This window comes from Harmonia axyridis, chromosome 5 (assembly GCF_914767665.1).
Source record: "Harmonia axyridis chromosome 5, icHarAxyr1.1, whole genome shotgun sequence".
In the NCBI taxonomy this organism is placed as follows: domain Eukaryota; kingdom Metazoa; phylum Arthropoda; class Insecta; order Coleoptera; family Coccinellidae; genus Harmonia; species Harmonia axyridis.
The window spans coordinates 38,926,699-38,952,806 of NC_059505.1; the positions used below are offsets into that span (position 1 = coordinate 38,926,699).

A 26,108-nucleotide genomic window follows, 5' to 3' on the forward strand; every position below is an offset into this window, starting at 1 on the left:
TTCCTATTGAAGGGCTTCATTTTCATCGAAACAAAATATTCTCAATTCTTCATCTTCACTAACGGTTGACGACTTTATAATTAAAACTGAAAACAAAAAAGAAAAGAATCAGAAAGGAGTAATAAATGTTAGTTTCTAATATATTGATTCGAAGTAAGCGACGCATTCTAAAAAGGATCTGAAACTGAATGGATAGCTTCAATCCAAGTGCTCAATAGTTTCTTCTACATTACCTTCTCATAGAGAGCTTTCGATAGAATGCCATCTGAAGAGCATACTATTGCAACAACCAAGACCAGTCCCAAGTCGATTTAAAATACAACAAATTTTCCTAGAAAGTTTGAAAAGTAGAACTTTCTCTGAAGGATCAACGATTAGACTTTTGTTGAAGACAATACAAAAACTATATTCCAAACGCCAAATTTCCTTGTCACTTTCATTAGATTGAAGAAAGGTTTTAATCCATGAAGGTTTGCGTGACTTTAATCTAGCAGTGTTAGTATCTGGAAGGTAAGATACAATTGGAAATAAGGTCAGGTAGAAATGAAATATTTACCAAGATTTCTTGACCTGTCCAGTAATATAAACCGGAAGTATATGTGATAGCACTGGCAACCATTGTGAAGGTGTAGATCTAATAATTCCACTGAATATTCTCATAGAAACGTTGAGCTGTGCATCAATTTGATGAACATGATTACTATTGAACCAAACAGAACAACAGTATTCAGCAGCAGGAAAAAAGAAGGCCAAAGCTGCCAGACAAAGACTACTGGCATCAGCACTAGTACGAAATGCCAATAAGTAAATTTATACATAAAGAGTTTTTTCATCATAGATTCCCGATACCACATTCTTCTTCTTCCATATCAAACATTCGCATTCCAAGTTACCCGCAAAAATTTCATCCAGATTAAGACTTTTCTTCCCTTCAACGACTCCGTTATTGACAAAATAAATCCAAAAAAGAACCGCATTGCTCACTCCAATCGATGTGTGCGGCCTCAGACCGAAGCAATAATACTTCTTGACAGTTAAAGCCTTGAGTGAATCCATTAACTAGATCCAACTATCTGGAGTCTTCTGTTAGCTTCCGGGTTCCGTAAGTGGATTCCCCATGAACATTATATAAAACTCATTTTTCTCAAAAAAGTAAGTGGCGAAACCATCGCGATATTCAAAGAAATACATCCATCATAAAACACTCCCCGCCAATAAAATTTCCAATGTATCACTCTCACCCCATCCTCTCCTACCAGCACCTCCAAGAGATGAATCGTATACCCCCCTCCCCACCCCCTTACGCAGTTGATTAATACGCACCGCAAGTGCTAGGCACCCATCCCCACCACGTATGCAGCAGCGCCCTCTCAGCAGCTTTTGATTTATCGTTCCTTTTTTCAGCTACCCGAAATGGTTCTCCTATAAATTGGAGGTGAACGTGGAGCTGGAAGACTGCACCCCTGTGCTTGCCGCTGTGGTCTACAGGAATTTATCGTCTTTCTTGCCCCGCAGGTCTGCCATCCGTCTGGAGTAAGTATGGACGTATATATGCGTTGTTGCCGGTTTTCGTGAAACTGCGGATTTAATCTTCTTTTTCTTTTGTATGGTCAACCAGGCGGCTAACATTTGTGAATTTCCTTAGTTCTCTTGAATTCTGATGATTTTTGCGATTAGCTTAAATGTGTTATTTCCCTCTTACCCAAACAGTGACTTCATTAATATCAGTTCATAATTTTGGAGTTTGATTTCGCAGACGTAACTTTAAACTCCGTTCGTGAGCAGATGTAAAAGTCGTTCTCACCTTCGATCGTGAGCGGATGTAAACATCGCTTCTGCCTCCGGTTGTGATAGTTGCTGTCACTTCCGACTCTAAGCATACAAAAAAGAATTTTTACATTCGGAGGAGCAATTAGGAAATTAGAAAAAATAAAGAAAGCAATGTCAAGAACGTTCAACCTAAAAAAGTTCTGAGATCTCCAGGGGCGCAATTGGAGAATCAATGAATGAGCGCTTGAAAGCTCTCGACTTCACGTCAGTGCTTCCATCACTTTTTCCAATTCTATCAACTGCTCTGCAATTTCTTAGACATCATATTCCTTCAATTTTATGGTTTGAACACCGTTGCGGCTCTGTTAGCCTTCTAGGAACTAGATCCAAATTGATATTTTTCCTTAAACCTACCAACTCATACAAACCCAGGGAGGTCGTCAATGCTGTTAAAGTAACCGACAACAGCCTCGGCTATTATTTCATGAGCATGCAGAACTTACTTTCCCTTATGAGTGCTTCTTAGGCCAGTGAGCCCCGGAAATTTCACACTTTGTACTCGGCTATTTCTACCTCCTTTCAACAGAGTCTGCAGATTTTATCTGGTGACTTACCCATGTGGTACAAAAGGTATTGGCACCGACAGTGTCCTGTCAGCAGTCCCACTATTACCCAAAGCTCTGCACGTGGTAGCTTCAAGAGCTTTCTGGTTTAGGTCGGTGAAATCACCACAAATTTATCTGCCTTAGCAAGACTAGGAGTGTTCCTCCAGAGGGTTATTCTATTGTTCAACTCCCATTGTTGGGCCGTTGACTTATATGGGTCTTTTCCACACCCTCAGAAAGGCTCAAACCAACAAGTATTAACCTCGATATCCTTTTTGCAAGTTCATCGGCTTTGTCGTTTCCTTCAACGCCACAATGCCTCAGTAGCCATATCTATGTAAAACCTGTTTTGCATATTGTATTAGTACCTCACATTCGGTTCTGGTCTGATTTACATATTACATTATCTGAAATTGAAATGATTACTTCTGAAATACAATTTTCCTTTTCTGAAGTAAAATTTGCTGTTTCTGTATTCTAACTTCCTAATCTTTTCTCTGAAATTGAATCATCTATTCTGAAATCCAATTTTCCTTTTCTGTAGAAGACTTTCCTATTCTGAAAAACATGTTCCATTTTTCAAATTGATTTTCTAAACTACAATTGTAAAAGGTGTAGTTAGCCCCGGTGTCAAAAATCTCGGATTTCGTACATAACATGTAGTGAACTATAGTTATATAATTTATATTGGTAAGCTTGACTGTCAAATGACAAATAAGTGTCAAAAATTTCTAATTTTCAATATTACCAATATCACCATTTCTATCGAATGTGATTAACTATGTTTTCACACTATGATTATCATTCAACAATACATTATTTATGCTGATTACCACAGGGAATCCAGTTTAAACATAACCTAACCCACACAGCGTCCAAACCATGGAAGATAAATCAACCCGAAAACGTCAACTTGGAACGATTTGTTATAATTTCCGTTGTTGTACGTATATCGATGTTTGCTTTCAACTTTTCGGGCACCACGCTTGATTGATTAGAGGGCGCCAGGGACTGATCGATCCACAGAATCGCAATGGAATAACAAGAACACCGAGGAGGAGAAAAGTCTCCGAACGAATCTAACGAAGTACCAACCTAACGATGACAAACGTCCCGGTTAGGTGTCTTAGGGTGCAATTAACCCCTCATCAATCTAAATTAATACCGCGAGAGCGGCAGAAAATTAGTCGAATCGCTGGCAATTATTCTCCAGGCCGTTATCTCTCCATCTTCCTGAATATGCTGATTCGTCTGTCGCAGTAAAAAAGAGATAAAACGTCAAGTTCCGGAGGATTCGACGGCGTATTTACATTTTGCAATTCTAATAACGGCGGAAATTTAAGTGTTACACTTTATTCTAGAGGGCGCCTCGAGCAGGAATCGGTTTTAACGAGGTGCGAGTTTGGATTCCAACGGATTGGAAGGTTATGAACTGTCGATAAAGAAGGGACCTGGCGAGTTGGACGGAGACTTTTTTGTTATCTTCTTGACGAGTTGTAATCGCGTTTTGAAGGGGTCGTCGAGATGAATTTGATTTCGGGTCATTATAAGTTCAGATGGGGATTGGTGAATATGAAATTGATGCTTGAATAGGCTGGATGACAGACTCTTCTATAATGTAGGAAGGATTACGTCGAAAGAAGCCTCATTTCGTCGGTAAACTGAAGTTTGATTGACAAATTATACCTTTTATTGTATTTGATATCAATCTAGCGTAAAAATAATCACACACGAAAAAAATCATTTTCATCTTGTGAATTAACGAGATATACCAAAAGGGTTTTCAACACCCAAAAAGGCGCCACCGATTCTATATGAATCGGGTCGATCGGAACCTGAAATGCTGCAAGGGTGGAGAAGGATGCGATATAAGGGTGAATCACAATCACTCAAAACTCTCTCTGAATGTATGCAACTCAGAGTGATAAACATATAGGTTGTTCACTCAAATTCCTATGATTATTTCAATTTGTAGCCACAATAATCAAAAGGAGCCCAATTTTAAGGTGGTTATCTCAGAGTAACAAACATAGATAGAGAGAGTATATGTTATTTTCAGTAAGCAAATTTTGTTCCCAACATAAACTATCAAATTTGACATGAAGCGCGCGGAAATGAAAGCATATCAGTGATACGATATTTCACTCAATACGCGAGTTTCTTCACAAAGAACGCACTTCTTATGTCCATAGTGAATCGACGTTCCATATCAATTCGAAATATATTGAAATAAATACGAAAATATATCAGAAATTCGAAAACAAACTTCAAGTGCGCCAAACGACGTGAAACAACGGATGACACTAGAAGAGCAATAGTTGACAAACATTGGATTTCAGCAGGTGGATACAGAAAATAATAAATATTCTGCTTATTATTAATTCGACAATTAGAAAAAATATCGGATTCCAAATATTCAAATTTACATATTCAATCGGGAATCACTCAAATAAATATATTTCATTCAATATAATATACATTCATAACGATATAGTAAAATTGTGGATTTGAAAATATATCACAATCCGACAACGTAATCTAACCCTGTTGGGGACATGTAAAAATTGCGTATACTCCCTCTATCTATGGTCATTACTCTATGGTATGCAATAATGTCCAAAACACTCAGGGTCAGGGTCAGTTCCTAGACTCGAATAGTCTACAAAAACTTTTTTTCCGATATTTTACATTTTTCGCAGCTTTTGCTTGACCTAGTATCAAAACAAAAAACAGGTGAATATGACGGTGATTGTCAGAAAAAATATATCAAAAACCTCAGGGAACAATTGCTTGGAAATAGATCCTCAAAATATTAACATAAACAAACTTAACTCAATCGAAACAAAATTTTCCACAAGAACCTCCAACATCAAGCCAAGTCGATACCGCAACACAAAACTCTCAACTTGCTCCGGCAGGGAACATCTGACGAAAATCCCAACCCAATTGAGTCGATACCCTCCTCCTCCTGCGGGAAAAATAAACATCTTCCCTTTTCCGACAGAGAGACACGTGTAGGATAAACACGTTGTACAGCCGGTTAATTTAACAGATGGCGCCACCCGCCAACCCGTGTTTCATTGGGCGTCACGCACAATCGAGCCAACGGCTGCGAAGATCCGATTAATACGTCACTTCACGCGGGGGCAGATTCCTGTAATGTTCCCCGTAAATGGTCCTTCAGACCGGTGTATTATATCGTGGAAAATTTTGTCGAATAGGATTCGCACTTCATTTTGTGCGTACTGATCTTCAAATGAAGGAGTGCTTGAAGTGGAATTTGCTACTTGAAAGTTGCTGAAATAACCTCACTCTTGTCCAGGGAATTTCGTTTTCGTTTGACGCTGTTTCGATAACGTCGTTGTTTACTCAGAAAGTGAAGGTCACTTACTGAATTCACAGGATGGTCCACATTGTTTGAATAATCGGAGATTGAAGAAACCTAACACACTGAAATGATCTGAAAAAATCTGCTTCTAAACACAATTATTAACAGCAACATACAGTTTATACATGATCATTGACAACATATAACAAGTATTGGTTCATCAACAATTGTCTGCCTTATGGAGATATCATTACTCCGTGGTCTGTCTTCCAGCTGACGTTTAACTTACCTAATGCTGGATTTCTCCGATATAAATGACGGTCCACACCGCACGCTTCAATTCATGTTACGCTGCTGGAATTTTCAAAGACGCAATGGTTTGTCGACTCGTCGTGTGTGGTTGGTAGCCGACGGATGCGCGTATCTAGAGAAGGAAACAGAGGGAATTTTCTGAAAGATTTCAAATAGTTATCGAGACTTCAGGAAAGACTGTTTTAGATTAGATAGAATTTGAAATTTAGAATTTAATTTATCGGCAAAAATTGTGTCGGGATTCGCGCACCTCCCGTGGGATTCGAACAACAAAAACCTCTCTTGGGATTGAAAAATATCAAGAAGTACAACCTCCCTTGGAATTAAACAATAGAAATCTCCATTGAGATTGAAATATCGTAAAGAAAAACTTCCTTGAGATATAGAAGTTGGAATAGTACGTACATTAAACCACTTTATTTCCTGAAACTGAGAGAATACCTGCGTGATACCTGGCGTTATTACATCAACTTCGCTGAATGGGAATTAGAGTACTATAGCTTCCTGCTAAGATCTGGTGTTTAGAAGGCTGAAAATAATAGAATACGTCCCATCCTAATAGCACAGTAATTCATTAAAAACTGATTTAAGTTGGTCACAGTGAAAAGGATCGATCTAAGTATATTTTAATATTATTAAATTTGTTACAATCTGGGAAGGAGTTTCGTTGCCAAATAAGCCAAATCACTCCTAGAAATCAGTCTAAGAGTCTCCTGGGCAATTGTAACGTTACAATCGCAAGAGTTTTCATTCGCTCAGTAACGGAAATTTGACTTGTTAACACACCCTTAGAGATAGAAGTGAGCCTCATCGCTCATCCACAAATTTACAAAGTTTGTAGACTGGTTCAACTGTCAAACTCGTCAACTGATTTTTGAGAGTTAGTTACATTGTGTATAATAGATATAAAATCGAAACTATTCATTCCATGTCTTCTTCAAGATTGAGTTTCTGCAGAAGCAGACATTTTTCGGCACTAACTGAGAAGCAAAGCTTCAGAAATTATGAGGAACACAAAAATTTCAAGAGCTATCATTCTCAGATGATATTCAGCAACCCCTTCCTTTATTTCAACCTTGACTTCAGCTCAAGAGCTGAGACAAACTTTCCACCGCTTGGAAAGCAATGTAGCGCTCAAACGTACATTTGTTTTTTGATAAAGTTAATTGACTCTAAGCATCATGCTACAACGACGAATAAGACAGATAATTTGTCCAATCCAAACTTCGCGAAAGACAAAAATGAGCCCCTGTAAACAAACCAAATGACAAGCGACGTCCAATCACCGCACGATAACAGAAAACAGTTTCGCCAACTTAGGAACAACAAAAACTTCGACGATCTCTTTAAGCGAGCTCTTCAGACGATCACTTTCCCGTTCATCCCCGAGCCTTAGGAACCTCATCCAGAAAGTAACGTCGTTAATTACGTGTTTATCAATTTCCCTTTCTTCCTACAAGATTAATAGCCATCCGAGATGCCACACGACTGGGTGCTCTCCCCCCAGATTACCCTGCATCGGCAGTTTTACGTCATTGTCCCTCTTCCAGGCTGGAAAAGCCGAAGATGACTCTGCCAGATACTGCCTTGATAAAAACCCGTTCTATTTTTGTTTCGTAGCAGGCGGCGAAAATCGCATCTGCGAAAGAATTTCCCGAGGCGCTTTCCCCCCCTCTCCGCTTGCAAATGATCAAGGAAACTCTGCCCATAAAGGCGTCAGAATTGCGTCTTGGATTATCCGACGTTATGAAGTCGGCCGTTGAAGAAAATGGCAGAGCTCGTTGGGAAGACAAGGGTGATGGGATTAGGACAATGGTACGGGGAGGAAGCTGCAACGCGAGACGCCAATTAGGTATTTTTCTTAACTACGTGATGCCCTACGTACTTCCGCTATCTGGTGTATGGATGGAGCCACTAGTGTAGCCTTCGCTGTTGCCAATCTGATGGCCGTAATGAGCCTTTCGTTATACGAAAAACACAAGGTTTCTTCTTTATGGTCGTCTCCCGTTTAGGAGGTTGTACATTGCGAAATTACAGTGAACTATAATGGGTAAAGTTCAGTTTGTAGATAACGAATATCCAATTTCAACTGGATGAGGTTATCCAATAATAATCAAATTAATATATTGGATGTTTACTTGATAATTATTCATACAATATCAAAATTATGAAATTCGAGTTCCATTATTTTTAATATAAAATCCACATTTGTTTCTCTTTAATGTTGTTTACATTTCCAAATGGATTATATATTGAATGTGCAACTAGTACCAGATATTGATTGATGAAACACGAAGTAATGAATATTCTGCAAAATTCATTCTGTCCCTTCAAATTTTGTGCTTTTCGTATGTGATTCGCAGTTGTGCTATTTATTCATTATTATTTGTGCTATTATTCATTAATTTGCGATAAGATAAAAGTCACCATTATTCAAATCTGAAGACTGAGGAATCACTAGTGACTCATCAAGCCAAATAGCTTGATATTTTAAACAACAACTTGACATAAATATTAAGCTCGTGAAAAATTACCTACTTGAACTTGACCTATACACTTACCAGCGGTCACGCCGCACTCTCTTCATTCGCAGTAATAGACAATGGTAATAGTTATGTCTTCATTTCACGTTATCTCTCATAGTATATGTCCAAATTAGGAATTCATCTAGCTAAGTAGCTTGACATTTTAACCAACTGCTTGACTTGAAAATCAAGCTCGTGAAAAATTACATACTTGAGCTCTCGCTTGAGCTTGACTTGACTCAATTTTAGAAATTTATTGCAAGACTTGATATCAAGCTACTTGATATTACTTGAGCTTGATATGCACGCGTCGCACGGCGTATATTTCTGCAATCTCGTGCGCGCTTAGACTAAATAAGGGGATTCCTCGAACGCCGAGAGACTGAAGCATTCGCCAGTGTGACTTTATTAGTAGTTTTCTCACATTTCTATGAAACCTATTGGTAGATTTTGGTATTTTCAGGAATAACTTTCCAAACTTGGCCAAATTGGCCAAGTATTCTTCATCAGCGTATCAGTATCATCAGCTCCTATTAAAAGACAATTTTCCAGAGCTGCTCTTACAGTTACAAAAACCCGCAATAGGTTAGGCGCAAATCTATAAGATGCCTCATGTATCTTAGATTCTGGATGGAGAATTATGAAATAAAACAAAGCCTGGAGGTTTTTCAATATTTTGAAACTTTGTTTTTTTGTTAGTTTTTATTTTGTTATGATTAATTGTGATTTGATTTATGTTTCTATTTCAAAAAAGTTGATATTTTTGGTTATTTTGTACGATAAGTTTGATAAATAGAAAAGTTTTTTGCAAGGTTCCATTTCGATTCATCATTTATTTATTGATATGACACTACACAATAAAACTGCTAAAAATCAAGATGATTGATATGATAAATGAATACTTGACTTGACTTGAGATTGAAAAACTACTACATGACTTATTGAGCTTGACTTGAAATCGAGTCAAGCTCAAGCTTGACTTGATTTCAAGTCAAGCTCAAGTCAAGTAGCTTGAAAATCAAGCCAAGCTGTGAATCTCAAAGCATCACTGAAGCCTAGTACAAAGAGATCACTTGAGTGGAAAACATTGTAATGCTGTAATCCCGGCTAGCTCAATTTTTTTCAGTCTAACGTACAATAATAATAAAAAAATCAGAGCATTTGATAATCTTCTAATTTACCGGTTCATACTCTCTGATCTCATAATTAAACCTCAAACAAGAACTCTGTAAACCTTGGATTCACTTTTCATCCACAATAGTTCAGCAAGGGCTATAGACTACACCACAAAAGTTTAGATGAGAAAAAGCTAGAGATTCACAGAGGATTTTCTTAATATTTCTGTTTGAGTAATCCCTACTCGTTAAAACTCTGACCAAATTCTCAAAAAATATATTCTCAAAATAGTGATAAATCAATTAACCTCTTGATTATTTACATTAGAGATGGCAGCGAAATCGAATACATCCTCTCATCTGAACTGCTCGGAGTGTGGCTCTTCGATCCAGTCAAGAACGTGGAACTCAGACCTTTGGGAGGAGTCACCATGTCTTTGGAATTTCAAAACCGTCCCCGAAACTCTTCGTCCGTCAACTGGGAGATCAGATGCGCAGTAGCAGACTTCGCCATGTTCGAGAACTCCTGGGATATATCGTCTTGCAGCACCGAGGAGCTGAACGAAACCTACACCAGGTGTTTTTGCACGAAACCTGGTACCTACGCAGTCATCTTGGCTAATAAGCCTCATAAGGTATGTTGGAATTCAAAAATTTCAAGAGCGTATTGACGTTGACGTTAACTTTGACATTGACAATCACTATGACTTTGATTTATTTGGATATTGACATTGACAAAGAAAAAGTATAATGACACATCTCCCAAGGAGAAGCGCTAACTGTAGACACGTTTTTCGGATTTTCGACCCTCATCTATATGGTGAAAAAACTGTTGGCATGAGCAACATTTGGAGAAAAACTTTAAACACACGGAGTCAATAAAAGAAGCCAGCCGCTCATTTGTGATTTCGGTAGGCAGACTCTATAAGCTACAAGGCAACAACCAACTTCACCACATAGGCAGCTATAGCTACTTGCGTGACATCCGAGTCCAGAACAATAAACCACGAATGAGTGGCTGACTTCTGGTGTTGTCTCCGTTTGTTTGTTGTTTCCCAACACAAAAAATGTTCTCACCAATCTACATTTGAACGATCATTTATAACATCTACCGACATCAAATCATTTTTGGAAATCCCATTCCAAAAGTTGACACTTAAACTAAGTCATATTGGTCTAATGGCCTAGGAATTTTGCAGTGCCCATATACATATATTCATTATGATTTATCAGGAATTCCACTCAAGGAAAACAAAATATTTGTTAAAAATCGAAAAACAGCATAAGGTAAAAACCAGCTATCAGCGGGACCAAACTGCTCTTACATCACAAGTCAAAAACTCAGTAATACTATAAAAAGCACATTGAAGCAGCAGAATCTTAATTCTTTGCTTGAACTTATCTAAGAGCAAGTCCTGAATAGCCGAAAGGATCCTATCAAAAACCTTTTCACCACTTCCAGTTTTACTTAAACGACATATTTCGGTTTTAAATTGATGTCTTCCTAATAAATGCAACTATCATCTGTCAAAGTTTGTCATAGAGCACCCTGAAAAAAATAGAGAAATGAACATTTGTATAAAAGAATACGACAATATCATGAGTTTTTTTATTAAATTATTTTTCTCAACTGAAACTTAATCCCATGTCGATTTCCCTTCCAGACCTTCGGCGAGAAGCTGGAGATCCACAGGTTCATCGTCACCCTGGGATGCACCATATGTTTCGTGCTATCCACAGCCAGCGGCATCGTGTTATTGGCCCACTGGACGCAGAACAGGACTTGCCTGCTGTTCGTCAAACTACAATGTTGTTTCTCGATATCAGGTGCGATGATCGTGTTCATCGTAGCCCTTGCAACAGAGAACAATCACAGTGCCGTGAGTATTGCTTGTGTTGGCAGCCCTTAATTGTTGTCGCGCTCGGTGGGGTCGTGTTGATTTTGGGTCACGGGGTCCCTCGAGGGCGTGCGGGGTGAGATTAGTTAACCAGGAACTGGGGACATGGAGGACGGTGTGTTTATTTTTCCGGAAAACGTTGGTAGGCGGATAAGTAATGATTGGATTTGATCGAATATGGGTCCAGTATGGAATGTGAACTCTATAAATATTAGCTAGGGTTTGAAAATTTTAAAAATACTGATTGGATTTGGTTTGAGATGAATCTGACGACTGCAACTCAGAAATTACGCTGCTTTACTCTAAGTCAACAAGAAATCCTTGCTAAGCCTCCTTTTCTAAAAACTTCAACTTACCCTTGATATTAGGTGACAAAAAATCTTCTTACAAAAAGCTAATCAAGTTCTCCAAAAATCCAGACTACGAACACTTGAATATTTCGAAATCAAGAACGTTAATCCCCTAAGGTTAGCAACAATGCCACAGTAATGTTCTGTCTCAGTCACCAGATGAACAATGATTGTAAAATTAAAAGAATATAAAAAGAAAAATCGACAAAAATACACGGTGCATTATTGAAGGGGTTCGAAGTTTGAAGTATATTTAGAAACATCTGTTACAAAGTAGCCTTCCAGAACTGTGTTCAGTTTGATCTAAAGTTCAGTTTGATGTAAAGGTAGAAATATCATATTTACGAAATTCTTCTATATTCTAAACAAATAGGCAACATATAATCTGTTATACTTTACCTCAACTGTTAATGACAGTTTTCTAAAATACAGCTGCAACATGTTATGAATGTTTGGTGCACCCTGTGACTTTTTTAACCTTCAACATGGGAAGGAATAGGATTTCCCGATTCTGGCCCATAGGCATCCATATCACCCTTCCTATACCATAAATTAGATCTTTTATGGGCATCAGTAATTCATAAAAGAAGAAGGATGGAAGTATAGTAACCTTAGAGATCTGAATTTTCACAACAGTCTCTACTGTAGTTTTTCTTTGTAATATGATGAACCTTCCAAAACCACTATAATTTCCCCATAGTATAGTATACCATAGCTCAGATACAATTCTCATAGGCAAAATATGCAGTTCACAATATCGAAAAGTACAAACTACGAAGCACAAATCTCTATTTCGAAAGCTTTGAGCACGAAAAATAAGCATTCGTAGCCCAAGATAGTTGAGTATTGAAATATAATTCCAGATTTCTAGCCTCAGCCCTCTTAGAAGTTGAAATGACCCCTTTAGTCTTCCCGATATTTACCAAGAGTCCGTTTGGTGTCCAGCAGCGAAAATTAGTATGAACAGAGTATCTGCAATGGGTAGTAGAGTAAATAATGTAACTGAGCACAATGAACAAGCTGATAAACTCTCAAAAAAGGTATCAAAAATAACACCAGTTGAATCTGATCGTTTCTATGGGGAAGAACAATACTTTAGAATCCTTCAAATAGTTTGGGTTATTGTTCCAAAAAGAAATATTCATTATGGCCTTTCAATACTCATAACACTGACAAAAATGTATTCAACTCAATTTCACCTTGACCATAATGCTCAACTAGAAAGAGTTAAAGAATATGTGTACTTGGGACAAAAAAATAGGTAAGGAAAACAAAACAGCAGAGATTGAAAGAAGGATAAGACTGGGCAGATTTCGAGAAAATAAAGAATATATTCAGAAATAACAGCATACCCATTCATAAACCTCAAACGAAGAGTTTTCGACACCTGTAGGTATACTCCCAAGAGTATACCTACTCTTGGATATACTCTTAGGAGTATACCTATAGGTGTCGAAAACTCTAATCTCTAATCACCTGACATTCAATATGCATTTCAAGCAGACAAAGTTACGAAATGGTCTCATCAAAAAAATTGAACCCCATAGCGGTGACCCCCCCCAAAATTTAAGGCTAGGGCCGCCCTTGGATAGAGAGAGATTAAGCTATTTTTAGTGCACATTTAGATAAGATTTTTGATTGAAGAGGTTCCGTTTCACTGCGACCAAATGATCTATTGTGCTCCCCATCAGAACTATTATCTCCATAACGTGATCTACAGCTCGCCTTCCAGTTCCAGAGTTCTAATGAACTCCAGTATCTAGGATGGATTCAAGGAGGCTAACTCACTTCTACAAGTTTCGTGTCCAAAGCAGGTTTTGCGTTGGGTAATGATGGCGAGGCATTCCGTCACCAGGTGATATGGAGTTTTTTCCTCCTCCTTCACACAGAATCTGCACTCGTCATTTTCTGTTAGACCCATTCTCATGAGGTGTTTCCTAAGGCGACAATGCCCTGTGAGGAATTCAGTGAGGAGATGTAGTATATTCTTGCTTAGATCCAGATACTTCTAGAATCTCGCAGGTTCCATTGCCAGCAATTTCTAGTTCGTGAGCAATTGAAATATTTTTGGTTGCATAGAAAACCCAGTTCCTCTTTCATTCCGCTAGACCTACCGATTTAGAGGTTATATGGTGTTCAATAAGAGTATACTCGAAGGAATAATGAGAGTAGTGGTAGAAATAACGAAGCTCCCTCTGAAATTTAGTGTTCTCCACCCGATATAACGCATGACCCAGTTCGAGCTCCTCGAATAAATCTACGTAATACAAAAATAAACGGCGCACACAGTGTTCTAGTTGCCTAGAGATGACGATGCGAGGTTCTAGAGTAATTCACAACAGAATTATGGGGCAACATTTGGTACATCCGTTTCTTTCCCAAACAACCTCCTCCTGCTAGTTATAATATCTCTATGAAATAGAATTTCCGCGCCAGGGCATTTTAGGTCCGTTCGTGGAGAGCACGTACATCGTTTCCCGACCGAAGTAATGGCCTACTCGATACATAACTCATTTCGCGGTGCCGGCGAAAACCATTGTTCTGGAGCTCGCGGAACTCGGAAAGAATGTAATTAAAGTTCTGCATAATAACAGGCCAATTGAAAGTCCCCGGTCTACCATGGTAAAACACATTTTTTTTGACAAAATTTGATTTAATTGTTCAACATAGTTGCCTTCGAAGGCGATACAGCGATTATAGCGATCTTCCAACTTTCCGATACCATTTTTGTAGTAAGATTTGTCTTTCGCTTCAAAGTAGGCCTCAGTTTTGGCGATTACTTCTTCATTGGCACTAAATTTCTTTTCAGCGAGCATTCTTTTGAAATCTGAGATCGGGAAAAAGTCGCTGGGAGCCAGATCTGGCGAATACGGTGGATGCAGAATTAATTCGAAGTCAAATTCATGCAATTTTACCATTGTTTTTATTGATTTGTGACACGGCGCATTGTCTTGATGAAACAGCACCTTTTTTTCTTCAATTGTGGCTGTTTTTCAACGATTTAATCCTTTAAACGATCCAATAACGCTAAAAAATAATGGCTCTTGATGGTCTGGCCCTTTTGGAGGTAATCAATGAATATTATTCCTTTCGCACCCCAAAATACTGATGCCATAACCTTGCCAGCTGACTGTTGTATTTTTCCCCGCTTTGAATTCGGTTCATCGTGTGCAGTTCACTCAGCTGACCGCCGATTGGACTCCGGAGTGAAATCATGGAGCCATGTTTCATCCATTGTCACATATCGATGCAAACATTCAGGTTTATTGCACTTAAACAGCTTCAAACACTGCTCAGAATCATTAACACGTTGTTGGTTTGGATCAATTGTAAGCTCGCGCGGTTCCCATTTCGCACACAGCTTTCTCATGTACAAATTTTCGTGAATGATATGATGTACACCTTCAGATGTTATTTTCACAATGTCTGCTATCTCGATCAACTTCACTTTACGGTCATTCAAAATTATTTTGTGAACTTTTTTGATTTTTTTCGTCTGTGACAGCCACATTGGGCGTCCACTGCGTTCCCCGTCGTCGGTGCTCAATGCACTACGTTTTAGCATTCCAATCAATGATGCTAGATTTTCCTGGTGCAGACCTCGGAAACTCTTCATCAAGCCAAGATTTTGCTTCAACTGTATTCTCCCTCCAAAAGCGATATTTTATCAGCACACGAATTTTTTTTCCATCTTTTTCCAAATAACAAAAGTAGCTGCACTCACAACGCAATATCTCACAAACTAATGGTCTGACTGCTGCCAAATTTTGACACATATCGTTTGAAGATTGGTACTAACCAAAAATCATATGTATTTAATACTAGCACCGCCATCTGTGCGTCAAACCGGGGACTTCAACTGGCCTAATAGAGCACGTACATCGTTTCCCGACCGAAGTAATAGCCCACTCGATACATAACTCATTTCGCGGTGCCGGCAAAAACCATTGTTCTGAAGCTCGCGGAACTCGGAAAGAATGTAATTAAAGTTCTGCATAATAAAGTGCTGGGCCCGCTCTCCGATTGCAAGACGGGGGAAGCCCCGAAGTTTCATTATGGAAATTATGTAGTTCTTTTCGCGTTTCTTTCGCTGTTTTTTTCCCCGTTCTTCATTATTGAAAAGTTCGGGTACGGAAAAACTTTAATGGATTCCGGTGTAAATGGACTCGTGCAGAAGACTGAATGAATGTCCGATGAGAATCTGTTGTCTGGACTGGAATATTTTATCGGTTTTTGTTCCTGGTTGATCGTTTTGGTGCGTCCGCTCAGTCGGAAGAATTTGGAACTTTTCCTACAGTTGTGATTGGTGTTATGCTGTAGGTTTTCATGGCTTGATTGATCGACAGATTTCCGAGTTAAGATGTTTAGTCAAAAACTGTAGTAGATATCTACAAAGATTTCTTCATTCCAGTCAGTAGATTCAGATTAGATTTAAGGTGGTTCAATTACACTGTGGCCTAATGGTCTAGTTTTCCTCCCATCAGAGCTATTCGTGCCATTCCATGATCCACACCTAGCCTTCCAGTGTCAGAGTTCTAATGAACTCCAGTATCTGGCTCGGTTTCTAGGAGGATACTTCCTCACTTCTACAAGTTTCATATTCAACGAATATGTTGCGTTGGGTAGTGATGGTGAGGCATTTCCACACCAGGTGATCCGGAGTTTCTTCCTCCTCCCCACAGAATCTCTTCTTCTAAACCCTTTCTCATGAGGTGCTTCCTGAGGCGTCAAAGCCCTTTGAGGAATCCAGTGAGGAGTTTGTTGCTAAGATACAGTTACTTCTTTGATCTGGAATTGTCAAGATTCCAAGAAACTATTTGGAATGATCCAACTCAGGAAGATTCCGCCAGAGTGTTTCTCTTCAGTTTTTTCCTTCTCCTGAAACTTTATTTGTAAGTTGTAGGTACATTTGTAACATTTGGCCATCACAAGATGAAGAGGTGTGAGATCTGTAATGATCTCCGGTGCCCTATTATTATTATTATTTGAACTGGGATTGTTGTGGCTCGGTACGCCTTCCGGGAACTGCGACCATGTAGATCTTTTGTTCTCTACCCTACTCATTCATGGAAACCCAAAGATATTGTTAATGACGTTGATAAAACTGACAACCTCCTGACTTCCCCATATGAATGGTTCTTAGGCCAGTCAGCTCTGGACACTCGCATACCATATATCCAGCTGTTTCTGCTTCTGATCCACAGAGCCTGCAAATATCATCTGCCGACTTCACCATATAGTACAAATCATGTTTGTACCGACAGTGTCCCGTCAGCAGTCCCACTATCATCTGAAGCTCAGCTCGTGACTACTTCAAGAGCCTTCTCGCATAGGTAGGTGAAATCATCATGAATTTCGTGGCTTGAGTAAGTCCAGGGGTGTTTGTTCAGGTGGGATATCCTGTTATTCAACTCCCATTGCTGGATATTATTGGAAAGCTTCCATAAGTTCCAAGTTTGTTCTCGGGTGATAGCTTTCATGTTTAAGAGAATTTCGTCGGTAAAAGTATCTTCAGGGAATTATTCGTGTAACAGGATTCGAATATTTTTCTTCCACTGTCACCAGATATTCCAAAAACTATGAAAAGCAATGAATGAATGAATGAAGCAATTATGCTAACCTTAGAGAACTTCTCATCTTCAACAATGATCCGCGGTTGAGAGGTCACACTTTCAAATTGAAAAAGGAGAAATTTGCCACAAGACAGAGACAATATTTTTTGTTCAACCGTATATTCGAGACATGGAATGGCTTACCTGGTGATGTAGTGAATTCTGACTCAGTGAATAGTTTTGAAAACAAAATAGACAGTTGCTTATTTGGTTAATTTGTTTCTATGCATATAATAATTGTTTTTTTTTTTTTTTTCTCTGCATGCATTCAGTCAGCTTATTGATTTCTTTGGTTTTTAGGCTTACATAGGACTTAGACCTCAGCCTTCATTTATATGTAATAATAATAATAATACTGGTAGTTACTTCTTTTAAGAAGTTTCCAGATTTGGTTAGTCGCCAAAGTCATAAAAGGTAAGTTTGCTTGCTTCTCGGAAATCATTTCTGGAGTCATTTTCTCTCGTTTTTGGTCTTATGGCACTCGATTCCTTTCTAGATATACTAAGAACGTTCGTCTCAAGTAATTCAACTCTCCCTGAAGGTATTTTGGCACTTAAACAATGATCTCTTTTTAAATGGTCTTAGTGGCATCCTATTTTTGTTGTGGATGTAGATCAGTGTCCTTATGCTGCCTGTGTGGGTAGATTTCCTTTGAACCCTGCATCTTAGTCTTCTTTTCATAGTAGCCCAAAGGATCGAAAAACTTACACAATTTGTATAATCATTCTGTTACCAAAACGTCAATCGTGGACTGAGAGGAAAACTTCAATATTAAAAAAAAACAAACAGTGGCTGAGTGATGAGCATCATTCCATCCGATGGTTCGTCAGAACGAAACCCCATTTCCAATTTTTCGCGTTAGTCGAACCGACTCGCATCAGCATCGCACGCGATAACATTCATACGACCATCTTTTCATCTCCGAAAGGGGCATTTACGTCGAGGACAGATGCGCGCCCATTAGATAAAGCGTCGAACTTGTAATTCGCTCATAAACGGCTGCTACCCCCCTTGTCCCCTCCTTACCCCTTCCATCGGAATCAGCGCCGAGACGACGGGCGCAAAAACTCGTTAGGGGGACGTCACACGATCGGTTCGATCATCCATCTCCAGATCCCATCTTGCCCTCGTCATCTGTCCCCCCCCTAGGACAGTGGCGGCTCATTGGGGACGGATTCATCAAGCCAAGTAGCTTGACATTTCAACCAACTACTTGACTTGAAAATCAAGCTCGTGTAAAATTACATACTTGAGCTTGACTTGTCTGGATTTTAGATATTAATTGCTTGACTTGATATCAAGCTACTTGATATTACTTGAGCTTGATATGCACGCCTCGCACGGCATATATTTCTGCAATCTCGTGAGCGCTTAGACTAAATAAGGGGATTCCTCGAGAGCCGAGAGACTGAAGCATTATTATTATTATTATTATTATTATTAGCCAGTGTGACTTTATTAGTAGTTTCCTCACATTTCTATGAAATATATTGGTAGATTTTGGTAGTTTCAGAAATATCTTTCCAAACGTGGCAAAAAGCCCAAGGATTTTTTATCAACGCCAGCATGCTCAGCTCCTGTTGAAAGACAATTTTCCAGAGCTGCTCTTACAGTTACAAAAACCCGCAATAGATAAGACTAATCTATGAGATGCCTTATGTGTCTTAGATCCTGGATGGAAAATTATGAAATCAAACAAAGCCTGGAGGTTTCCCAATATTCAGAAACTTAATTTTTTTATTATTTTTTATTTTGGTATGATTTGAAGTGATTAAGTTTATGTTTCTATTTCAAAAAAGTTGATTTTTTCGATTCTTTTATGCAATAAGTTTAATAAATAAAAGTGTTTTTTGCAAGGTTTTTTTCTCATTTCATAATTTTTCTTATTGATGTGACTCTACACAATAAAACTGCTAAAAATCAAGTATCTTGATATAATTCAAGTACTTGATTTGAGATTGAAAAACTACTACTTGACTTGAAATTAAGTCAAGCTCAAGCCAAGTAGCTTGAAAATCAAGCCAAGCCGTAAATCCCTACTCTTTGGGGATGGCGGGGTCGGTTCCGCCAACCTTAGAAATTGAAATCGAATGATTGAATAAATTTATGCACGATCCAGTTTTCTAGTTCACTTTCTGCATTTGTTGCCAGGACGGTAGGTCTTGTTAAACATTTGCTGGATCAAAGACGTCGGTAGGAGTAACTGCCAAGGCCAAAATTACCTACTGACACAATAATAACGGTTATTTTGTTAGCTACATGAGATGTTTCGATAGTTATTGTATATTGTTTGACAGTTGAGGTTGTCAATCTCATCAAAAAGACTGAGAAATATGTGTTTCAAAGATAATATTGCTGCTGTAACGCGAAGTGTTGAAGATGACGCCGAAATTTCGATACGTCGCCGTTTTCAACTTGTTGACCTTTGTCCTCCGACTACATGAAAAATTTCATTTAAGGATGTCAGCTAACGTTCCTATCAAATTCTTGCAAAATTAAAACCAAATGATCATCATTTAAGTCGCATTTTTGCTGATTAGGCTAATTTGAAACTTGAATTGTGTTTAGTAATGAAGCTCATCGCCGTATGGGGCAAAGACAATCCCCAAGTCATCAACGAAAAACCATATATAAATAAAAATACACAGCGTTTGAAAATTTGTTTCACATAATTGGCTGAATAAATAAACAAAGAAAGGACCTGCAAATACATATTAGCGTGTTCTACAGCCATAGAAATATAACAAATATCAAACGGAATTTCAATTAGTTTGAACATAGGAAAATTTCAATAATTCATTAAAAAAAAACGAATAAATCGGTTTTAGCCAAATTAATTCCCCAAACTTTCAATGCAAATTCAGAAATTCACTAGAGAAATAGCATTCGGGATAATTGAAAGTACACAGTTCGATTCGGCTTTTTATACTCTATTCAAATATATAAGCGGATTGTGAAAATTCGAAAATACAGAGTGTATCCAAAAAAAGTTTCAATATTTGTCAAATCAGATCAGAACTGACTGATTGCTTATTTTGGCGTTCTCAAAGCAACATCCTGTATATGATGAACTCACCATCAAGACAGGGTGTTCCTAAGAGGATGGTAAAGCTTTTTGGAAGTGCTATTATGACAAAAATTAAGGGGGATTAAGATGACCAAACTTTGTACGGTGTTCGAAGTTGTACATTCACTTCATCTTCTTTCTTTTATCGCAGCAAATAAGTAGAGGACAGCACACGAGTTTCACGAAATAATAACTTCACCTCTTTTGTAAGGATTTTTGGTAGTTTTTTCTACAGGAATATTTCAAAAATATTTCATTGCTTTATACAAAGTACATATCATCAGTTTTTTTTCGCGAAAAAAGAAAAATTACCAAATTTTTTTTTTATTTTTCATTCGCAAATAAAAAATATTCACTTTCTTCTTTGTAGATTACTGTTTAAGGAAAGTATGTGCAAACCCATTAAAAATCGGTGGTTTGTAAGAAGAAATATCTCTAATTTGATTTCGAACTGAGCAACCACATGGTGGTGTTCCCTCTGAAGGTTGTCTTTCCTAAATCTTTTTGGTCCTTCCCCTACAAACTTTCGACTTTTTTCTACTAGGAAACATTTCGGGTTGCGCCATTCACGAGCCGCCACTGCAGCCGTCATCTGTATCCCCCGAGCCTCCAAGCCTCAGCTCGTACCGACTAAAATAGATTTCTGTTTCAGAGTTTCGCGATGTGCTTGATGGTCCTGCTGGAAACTTTCCTGCTTATCGCGGCGTCCACGCAGCTGAGCAAACTGCTAGTTGTTTACGCCGAGTTCGTGCAGTTGCCCAGATCGGGCAGGGCCAAGATGACCGTCGTTGGGATCGTCACAGGTAAAAGTTTGAGGAAAAATTCGAGAACTTTGCTCCCTGCTGATCAAAGTTTTCTTTTGCGTCTTCGAACGAATTTCGAGGTTTTTCTTCCATGATATTCGATAATTGAAATATACTGCTCCACGAAAGTTAAGGTAGTTCAGACATTTTGGGAGTGTTTAATTTTTTTGAATATGAGAAATCTAGATGTTTACTCACTTATCTAAATAATGTTTTGCCTATTCCTTCATGAATTTCATAGTTTCAGTTAAGAATTTATTTGTAATTGTTGTGGTGCAAAATCAGTTCACTCAAAAAATTGAAACAATGAAGTTCAGTAAAGAGTATGGCTTCCTGGCTCCTCGAACATCAACCACAACTTGAGAACGCCTTTGCATACCTTCGATCAGATTGTTGAAGTTGCCTTGATCAATCACTCTCCAGTGTTGCGGTAGAAGCCTTCTGAGTTCTTGAAGCATATGAGGAGGTGGTTGGTGAGAGTCTGAAGCTCTCTGTAGCTGATCCAAAACGTGTTCAATATGATTCAAGTCTAATAAATAAAACGGCTGATATTTGGGAATAAATTATGAAAAGAAAAAGAAGTACAATTTCCAATAGTGTAATGATATCATACGATATTTATTATTTATCTGGTTAATGTATCAGCAAAATGCCATCAACGTAACCATTGTCAGACAGAAGATCTCCACGCTATTACGTAGGAATCATAATCGAAATTAACCCAAGGAGAATGCATGTCATCGAGGGAGAATAACGATATACCGGTTTCACCCTTATTAGGATCATCAGTACCGCATAACTCTACCCAAGATGACAAACAAACGAAATAGCAGGCACCTTATTGAACGCTGGCAGACGCTAGTCAGTATGAAGTACTGCGGAGCGCCAACCAGCGGACAAAAAACCTAACTACTTCCTTCACGGGTACCTCAAAAAAGTAGATTCCCACGTCAACAAGGAAAATCTTCCGTTTTTCAGCCTAAGCGACATTCATCGTGAAATATAATAAATAAAGCTATTCTCCCTCGATGACATGCATTCTCCTTGGGTTAATTTCGATTATGATTCCTACGTAATAGCGTGGAGACCTTCTGTCTGACAATGGTTATGTTGATGGCATTTTGCTGATACATTAACCAGATATATAATTAATATCGTATGATATTATTACACTATTGGAAATTTTACTTATTTTTCTTTTCATGATTCAAGTCTGTTGACCAGAGGAACAAGGCCATATTATGCATGATATATTTACACACTCCATAGAGCATACATCCAGCATAGTTTCATGCCTTCGAGCTAGCTTTTATACGTCTACTTCATGGTGTCTCAAAGTTACATTGGCGAAGGTGGTTGCAATCACTCTGTAACGACTAACATGATAATTCATAATGAAAAATAACAATCTCTATATTCAGGTGTTCCACTGATCACGGTCTTTGGTAACCACACGGCCCACAGAACAATGAACATAAAGTTGAAGACCTGGTGGATAGTCACAAACAGCTTGAGCTTCTACGTGTTCATGACGTGTTTCGTCATCATAATCCTACTCTATATCTTCGTTTACGTGGTGGTTGAAAGCAAGTTGCATCAGTTCTCCAAGTTCCATCAGAAGAACCTCGGATGTCTTCAGCAACGGTAAGATTTTTAATAATTCAATAACAACAGGATTGAAACAAATATTCATAGGCGTACAACTCTGCTTCTGCCGTTTTTTCCGAAATTCGAGGCTCTTTTGTAAAAAACTGGTTATACATTTATGATTCAAAGTATTGTCCTTTGCTAGCCTCTACTTTCTCCCATCTTTCGAGCAACGTACGAATCCCGCGTTGAAAAAACTGGTCATCTTCTGAAGCGATCCACGAATCGATTCAATGTTTACTTCTTCATAAGACCAGTAGTGCTGGTCAGCCAGGCCATATGTCAGTGATCGAAACAAGTGATAGTCCGACGGAGCAACGTCTGAAGAATACGGTGGATGTTTCCAAGTATGTCTTGACCACTTTCGCAACATGCTGTCGAGCATTGTCATGCTGTAAAATCACTTTAACATGTCTCTCGTTGTTTTGCTATCGTTTGTCTTTCAATGCTCTGCTCAAACGGATTATTTGCGTTCGATAACAATCGCCTGTGATTGTTTTAGTCGATTTTTACAACTCATAATACACTACGCTGAGCTTGTCCCACCAAATACTAAGAATGATCTTGGAACCGAGAATATTCGGTAGAAGCATGGCCGGGATATCCCCATGATTTTCTGCGCTTGAGATTATCGTATTGAACTCATTTTTTGTCTCCAGTCACAATGCAATGCAGAAATCCCTTCCGTCTTTGCATTGCAAGCAGCTGTTCACAAGCTAACAAACGCCGTTCAACTCGTACGGCACCCAATTTCCTTGTTTCTGAATCATTCTTATGACTTTCAGGCGTTTTGAAATAGCTTGTTGTGTCACTCCCAATGATCCTGTCAATTCTTGTTGCGTTTGACACGAGTCTTGATCAAGTTATGCCTCTAATTACTTCTCTCTTCTACCGCCATGCTGGTCTTAGACGTCAAAATCGGTGTTCTTGAAGCGTGGAAACCACTCTTGCCACGTTCTTTCACTGATAGCGGCCTTAGGTGAGAGTATTCGATGAGCCTCAGTCGCAGATTTCTTCATATCAGGTAAAGCAGAAAATTAAAACCTTCCGCAAATGACGAGAATTTGGCTCGAAAGCTGACGTATTTAATCGAGAATAATTCTTTTTCCACTTATCGCTACAGCCATCTATTGCAAATCGGCGGAAGCAGAGTTGCACACCTATTAATAAAAGTGTAGAATATAGTCAGAAGTTGAAAATATTTCGTAACGTGAAATGCCAACTGTATAGTAGGCACAAAGCTAGAAAGAAACATCCACAAAGCATCGAGATATGTGTTTTTGTTGGCATGAAATTATCTACCACCTTATGATAATAAAAAATTTAGTTTAATAATATTTTTGTCTTATATTAGTATTCAAAGTTCTCGAACTCTTAAAAGAACAACTTTTTTCAAGGTGAGAAATTTTTATATTTCTTAATACTTGATTACCTTGTAACTCGAAACTTGAGAAGTGTAAGATATAGGTTTATAGAGGCTTTTCAACCTAAAAACAACTAATGATTCACACCATAAAAGATCAGCATCTCATTCAGAAAATCCCTGTTTTATGTTTGGAAGAAATAACATCTGGCTGCTTGATCAATCACTCCCCTGTTCAAAAACTGCAAATCCCCCTAAAAAGAGCACAAAATCCATAATCGAACCGAACTCAAGATGTATCCCGGTGGTGAAAAATCCTAAATTGATGTTATACGAGACAGTTACGCGGTTTGTAGGTCTGCTCATCGTATAGCCCCATCTTTTGGCGATTTATCAGACCTAATGGTAATTAGCTGGCGCAATCTGGACGATATATACCGCAGAGCTGGATATTAAGTTAGTTTTTGGGGTTCTAAATCTCTCTTTCCTCCTGTACGGAACCCGATTATAATCGTAAAAAGCGGATATGTAGCGTTTCCAGAGTGAAAATCGCGGGTATTTCCCCCGACTAGTTTGTGCCGTTTGGCAAGCGGACGGACATTAAGGCTCAAAGAGGCAACTTCAGCCATCGCTCGTGCCAATTACGATGTCACAGTTCCCTTTATGGATGTAGCAAACTTGTGTAGTTCCGCCTTGTTGGAAAGTCGATATTTTATTCATTATTCGAAAAGCATCGAGCACTTTGGATTGGGAATGTCTCGGCAATCGTTTCGACTTTGCCGGTCTTCACGAAATTGAGTTATCAATAATGCAATGATAACTCTTTCGAAATTTAATATTCTAATAACCAGCCTCATTCACTTATACAGGGTGATTCACATGGATGGCCTATTAGACGTTTATGGTTATCAAGACATCGAATTTTAGTTTCTTACTGTGTTTTCCGGAAGTTACAGAACACTCCACACAGTTATAGATTGCGGTTTTTCCTCATTTGAAGTTCTTCCTCGATGACGCTTAAAGTAAACGGTTTACTTAAGTAACCCTCACTATTTTTGTACGTAGAATCGACTGAAATAATAAAAATATATAGATTATAATTCGAAAATCTTTAGTTTTGATGAATTTGAGTTTTCCAAGTTCATGATACTTATAAATACCCTGTACATTTTTGATCCAAACTGCTAACAGTTTTATAATACTACTTATTTGCAGAATTGAAAATGAAAAAGGTTTTTCCGGAAAAAAAAAATATTAAAAAAAATGTGAGTCCCCGACGCCACCATTTTCTTCATAAGAATCCTATTAACTCATGAACCATTGAGTTTTTACCCATGGTATGTTATATAACTCAAATTGTCATCAAAAAAGATATCTAATGATGCAATAATATACTGGGTGTGCCATTTGAAATAATGAAGTAGTAGTCTGTTTGCGGTATAACCGGAAGTTGTAGAGATCTGAAAATGTTTCAGGGAGAAAGATCATTGTCTCAAGCACCAACATGCAAATTTTCAGCACAAAATTATGATGAGTTTTCCCATAAACTCCTAATAGGCCATCGCGGTGAATCACCCTGTATCGTTGAGTACAATATAAGGAGTGAAGGTGGTCAATCGTATGAAACTCTTTTTTCTTATCTTTTCCATATTTCAAAGAGAACTTTGAAATCCATGACTCCTAATGAAAGTATATTGTACCGTGAAAGTGTTA

General features: G+C 38.4%; 1 protein-coding gene across 1 annotated transcript in view; it reads left to right on the forward strand.

Annotated features, from left to right (window-relative positions):
* LOC123680742 overlaps positions 1-26,108 on the forward strand; it is a 257,482-nt gene that overhangs the window by 221,250 nt on the left and 10,124 nt on the right. Inside the window, exons 16-20 of the mRNA XM_045618792.1 lie at positions 1,405-1,533; positions 9,984-10,290; positions 11,320-11,535; positions 21,235-21,385; positions 22,807-23,029. Of these exons, the coding sequence (XP_045474748.1) occupies positions 1,405-1,533; positions 9,984-10,290; positions 11,320-11,535; positions 21,235-21,385; positions 22,807-23,029 (1,026 nt within the window). The remainder of the gene's footprint in view (positions 1-1,404; positions 1,534-9,983; positions 10,291-11,319; positions 11,536-21,234; positions 21,386-22,806; positions 23,030-26,108) is intronic.